Here is a 5077-nt window from a genome sequence, read left to right as displayed (position 1 = left end):
TTCAGCAGGTCCTCTGAAGGGGCATACTGCTCCAGCACACTGTCCAGAGTTTCCACATACCACGAGCCACTTGAGGCCTCCCTCCAGGAGACAAAACCTTCAGAGAAAGGATGAGAATGTCACTGCTGAAGGTTCTCACCTCACCATGTTACTGCCACCCTTAGGTTGACATCTCCAAAGGAGCCTGCTGTCCCTTGCTGCCCCATCCTTTGGTTGTGAAGCTCCCAAGTTTTTTGATCATTGCCCTGTACCCAGGAAAGGATTGGCATGGGTTGTCTCACCTGGAAAAGTTGAGTAGGAGACCAAGATGTCACTGGGTGTGGGCAAACTGGCTACAGCATCAGGCTCGTCCACGTTACCCGGTGGAGGCTGAAAAGGAGTCGCATCCGACTCCGAAGAACCTCCAGGAGCTTCATCTCCAGGGGAATCAGATTCCACCACAAAGCCTCGATCCCGTTGTTCTGCAAAAAAGCAGGAAGAAACAGTTCCCTGAAATCCACCCTTCCCGTGTACCCAGCACATCCCAACACCCACTAAGAACAGATGGAAAAAGTAACATCAAATGAAAACCAGACAAAGCTTTTCGGCCCTTTCAGCTGCGCTGGTTGAGGTGGAGCCTTGGTCTGTGCTTCTCCACCAACCTTGTGGCTGAAGGCCTGGAGCAGCCAGTTGCTGTGCTGGTAATTCTCTCCTTTTCCCATATCCCTACCAAGCAGAAGGACCATTCCAGCAGACCCAAAGCACCCCAAGATGTGGCCAAGAGTAAGAGAAGATAGACGGAGAAACAGGCAACGAACAAAAAAAGAACCAAATCCCAAGCCAAACCGTCTCCAAAGCCTCCTGACACACACTGGCTGATCTGCTTTGGGAGCTAAAACAAAGAATCACCTCCACCACAGGCCTGGATGAAGAAGAGTTTGGGTTTCCCTCTCAAACTCGGGCAATGGGACCCATTGAAATAGTTCACAATCTTTTCGATTGGAATGGGTTTTCCATCCGTTCCGAAAACGCCGCCAGGAAACTGAATATGGCTCGTCTGCAAGAGGAAAATCCAGGAGCTAGTGATGTGGAAGGAGGGACCAGCTCCAAGGGAGTCTTCTTCTGCCCAGGTCCTCTCCTTTCTGCCTCTTTGTGACCTGAAGTCACCAGAACCAATCTCACTTTGTGGTGTCTGTGCGCATGCGCACGCTGGGCCAGGGGACACCCAGGAGAGGTTTCAAACACTGAACCCCAACAATCCAACTCTTCCTGTTGCCCAATTCCTGTCTCACCTCCTCCAGCAACTGGGTTCTTCATCCTCTGGGACAACAGGCACACAACACACACCCTTTCCCTGCTAACCATAGAATTATGGAATGGTTTGGGTTGGAAGGACCTTAAAGACCATCCAGTCCCACCTCCTGCATGGGCAGGGACACCTCCCACCAGCGCAGGTTGCTCCAAGCTCCATCCAACCTGCCCTTCAACACTGCCAGGGATGGGGCAGCCACAGCTTCCCTGGGCAACCTGGGCCAGGCTCTCACCACCCTCATGGAGAAGAATTTCCTCATGTCCAACCTAAATCTCTCCTCTCCCAGTTCTAATCCATTCCTCCTCATCCCATCCCTCCACACGCTGGTAAAAAGCTTTCCTGGAGCCCCTTCATGTGCTCTAAGGTCTCCTTGGAGCCTTCTCTTCTCCAGGCTCTCCTCTCCTCATCCTTTGAGTCCTCTGACTTGGATAAAGAGGTTTTACAGCTCTCACAAGCACTGACACTGCCTCTCCTCAGAAGACTTGTCCAATGGCAGCACTGGATGGGACCCCATGGGAGCAGCTCCCATCTCCTTGAAGACTGGAACTCTCTGCAGAGGGCATGGCCAGCAGGTCCATCAGGATCCTGTTCTAGCAGGGGGATTGGACTAGATGATCTTCAGAGGTCCTTTCCAACCCTGACCACCTTTGAATGTGACAGACCCCTGCCCTCCCAGAATGAGCCCCCTCCCTCAGGGGCAGCCCAGCTAAGGAGCCAAGGGAGCAGCAGGAGGAACCCACCTGGCACCCATGGGACAGGATGACCACGACGCAGCAGTCCAAGGTGGTGTGGTCCTGCTGTGCCAGCTTCTGCAGCTCTGAAACCATTTCCTGGGTGAAAAAACTCTGGGTCAGAGTCTTTCAAATCTCCCTCACCACCCTCACAGGGAAGAATTTCTTCCCAATGTCCAACCTAAATCCCCCCTCTCCCAGTTTGAAACCATCACCCCTTGTCCTCTCACAACAAGCCCATGCCCAAAGCCCCTCCCTTTGCAAGAGCCTGATTGTCTCTTCCCTTCCAGACACACCCCAGAAGGAGCAACCACGGCCTCCAGAGGTTCACCTCCCACCTCTCCCACCAACTGGGTGTGGTTGGTCTCACCTGAGCTGTCAGGTCCCTGCGAGGCAGGATGTGGAAGCCCAAGGACCTGAAGCGTTTCTCCAGCTTCTGGGAGTCCAGGTCGGAGCCGTCGCGCCTGGAGAGCCCCGAGGCCCTGCTGAAGGTGACGTTGTTGAGGATCAGGCAGTACCCACAAGGGTTGGCTCGAAGCTGGTACACCTGCCAGGGACACAGCCCACTTCAACACCTTCTTCTCTGAGAGAACTTCCACTGCCCCAGGTGTAGGGAGGGGCTGGAGGACCCGTTCTCCACCAAACCTCCTCCCTGGACAACTTTATCTGCAGTGGTTGGTGGCAATTGGAAGATTCCAGGAGGTTTCCTGGGCTCTCCCCATGAGAATCCAGACAAGGAGCCAAGAGAATGGGCAGAGAAACCTCCCAGAAACTCAGCCCCACAGGAATTCCTACAAGGGCTTCCCAAACACCTGCAGGACAGGCCACCAGCCTCACACCTACATGGCCAAACAAGCCACGTCCCACCAGAGGGCACCTCCAGACATACCCACAATATTCCCCCTTCCCTGTGCCTTTCCCAACGTGCCCAACCTGAGGAGGAAATTCTTCCTGTGAGGGTGGTGAGACCCTGGCCCAGGTTGCCCAGGGAAGCTGTGGCTGCCCCATCCCTGGCAGTGTTGAAGGGCAGGTTGGATGGGGCTTGGAGCAGCCTGGAATGGTGGGAGGTGTCCCTGCCCATGCAGGGGGTTAGATCTAGATGATCTTTGAGGTCCCTTCCAACCCAAACCAGTCTGGGATTCAATTATGATCATTTTCCTGGTGTCTGTACCAGCTGCTTTGGCTGGGTAGGGAAAACATCTGGTCTAACCAAATACTGACCAGATCCTCGTTCCTCTTGTCAACAGCCAGACCTACAACACAGAAGGAGATGTGATATTTAACTCACCACATTCCACAAGACTTTATACACCTTCCTCCTAGGATTCATGTCACCCCTGCTGTGTCAGTGACAGGTGTGAATTCCCCCTTCCCACCCCACCACCCACATTCCATCCCTCTGGAAGAACCTGCTCCATGGCTTACCCTGGGTCCTGGGAGGCCTTTCACTCTCAGCTTGGACAGGGATGGACACACGTTCAGGGAAGGTCCCACCTGTCACAACATGGGAGAGTCAGATCCCACCTTCTCCCCACTTCAATTTCATACTCTGGGTAACCAGCCCTGTCCCAGTGACTCTGCTGCCCAGGGCACGACACAGAATTGTGTCTCTTTGCCCCTTTCTGGTGGTTGACAGAGGAGAAGTTTCTCCTCATGGATCTGCACAGACTCAGCAGAGCACCAGATGCTGAGGACAAAGTCACTTCTCACCAAGGGACCACTGAGGTTGTGTGCAAAAACAGGGAGAATGAAGCTCCCAACACCCCAGAGCTGGAGCTTCCATCTTCCACTCCTGGGAAGAAGGACATGGTCCCAGCATGTCTTTGCAGCCACCTCCACAAGCCACATTCCAGGATAATAAAAATCAGGATTTCACTGACTAGTACCCATGGCCAGAATCATAACCACAGGATCCCAGCCTGGTTTGGGTTGGGAGGGACCTTAAAGATCTTCCAGTCCCACCCCCTGCACGGGCAGGGACACCTCCCACCAGCCCAGGCTGCTCCAAGCCCCATCCAACCTGCCCTTCAACACTGCCAGGGATGGAGCTTCCACAAATTTCCCCCCTTCCCAGCTGCTGGGAAAACATCCATCCCCCCCCAACACTCACCTCTGTCGTGCTTTTCTCCAGGCAGGTCCAGCGGGACAGGCCGCAGGTCCCGCGGCTCTGGTGGCACCAGAGGGAGCTCACACTCCTCCAGCAGCAGGTCTGCCAGCTCCCCCTGCCCTGTATCCCGCAGGATCGAGAGGAAGATGGGAAAAGCCTGATTCCCTCGGGTCTCCAGGTCGATGAGCAGCTGCCGGGCCTGCTCTCCTCGGCTGGGGGCGCTCTGCAGGGGAGGGACCCCCAGGACAAAGTGTGTTCACCCCCAGCCGAGGTGTGTGACCCTTCCAACCACTGCCCAGAAAGGGGAAACATGGGCATCCCCAGCCTGACCCCCCCTCCAGCCAGGAAGCCCCACTGAGACAGGCAAACATGGCCCAGCATGGGGTGGAGGGACAGGGAGGAGGGACCCTGGCCCTAGGGGCCCACCAGGCAGCCCCCCAGCCTGTCCCCACAGCGTGGGACAAGGTAAGAAAGGGAAGACACCCCTGGGCCTGCCAGCAGGACCAGAGGGGACATGGGGGCTCCTTAAGCCTGGCACCAGTTTGGGCTGGAGACCCAAGTAGAAACCCTGGAATTGGCTGGGGTGGGGGACAAGAAGGGACTGGGTGGGGAGGGGGGATCTTACACCTCGTCCCTGAGGGGGCCGGGGGCCAAGGGCCACCCCTGGGCCTGTCACTGAGGGGACACAGGGGCCACCCCCCGGGCCAGTCACCGGGGTGAGGGGACACGGGTCCCTCCCTCAGGCCGGGTGCCGGGGTGAAGGGACACGGGGCCTTCCCTCGGGCCTTGGATGTCCCCAGGGCCACCTCCCTAGGGCTGGGGGGACACAGAACCTTCCCTCAGACCTTGGATGTCCCCAGGGCCACCCCCCCAGGCCTGAGGGGACACAGGACCTTCCCTCGGGCCTTGGATGTCCCCAGGGACACCCCTCCCAGGGCTGCGGGAACA

At 56.7% G+C, this 5077-nt stretch overlaps 1 protein-coding gene across 1 annotated transcript in view; it reads right to left on the bottom strand.

Annotated features, from left to right (window-relative positions):
* The window catches only part of CASP9 (caspase 9, apoptosis-related cysteine peptidase), a 7454-nt gene that overhangs the window by 403 nt on the left and 1974 nt on the right, over nucleotides 1-5077 (bottom strand). Inside the window, exons 3-10 of the mRNA XM_010005223.1 lie at nucleotides 4133-4352; nucleotides 3448-3516; nucleotides 3244-3275; nucleotides 2393-2569; nucleotides 2032-2121; nucleotides 889-1036; nucleotides 282-461; nucleotides 2-97 (exon numbers count right to left, since the gene is read on the bottom strand). Of these exons, the coding sequence (XP_010003525.1) occupies nucleotides 2-97; nucleotides 282-461; nucleotides 889-1036; nucleotides 2032-2121; nucleotides 2393-2569; nucleotides 3244-3275; nucleotides 3448-3516; nucleotides 4133-4352 (1012 nt within the window). The remainder of the gene's footprint in view (nucleotide 1; nucleotides 98-281; nucleotides 462-888; nucleotides 1037-2031; nucleotides 2122-2392; nucleotides 2570-3243; nucleotides 3276-3447; nucleotides 3517-4132; nucleotides 4353-5077) is intronic.

This window comes from Chaetura pelagica, unplaced genomic scaffold (genome assembly GCF_000747805.2).
Source record: "Chaetura pelagica isolate M959 unplaced genomic scaffold, ChaPel_1.0 scaffold159, whole genome shotgun sequence".
Classification (NCBI taxonomy): Eukaryota; Metazoa; Chordata; class Aves; order Apodiformes; family Apodidae; genus Chaetura; species Chaetura pelagica.
This window is presented reverse-complemented; position numbering and strand designations above follow the sequence as displayed.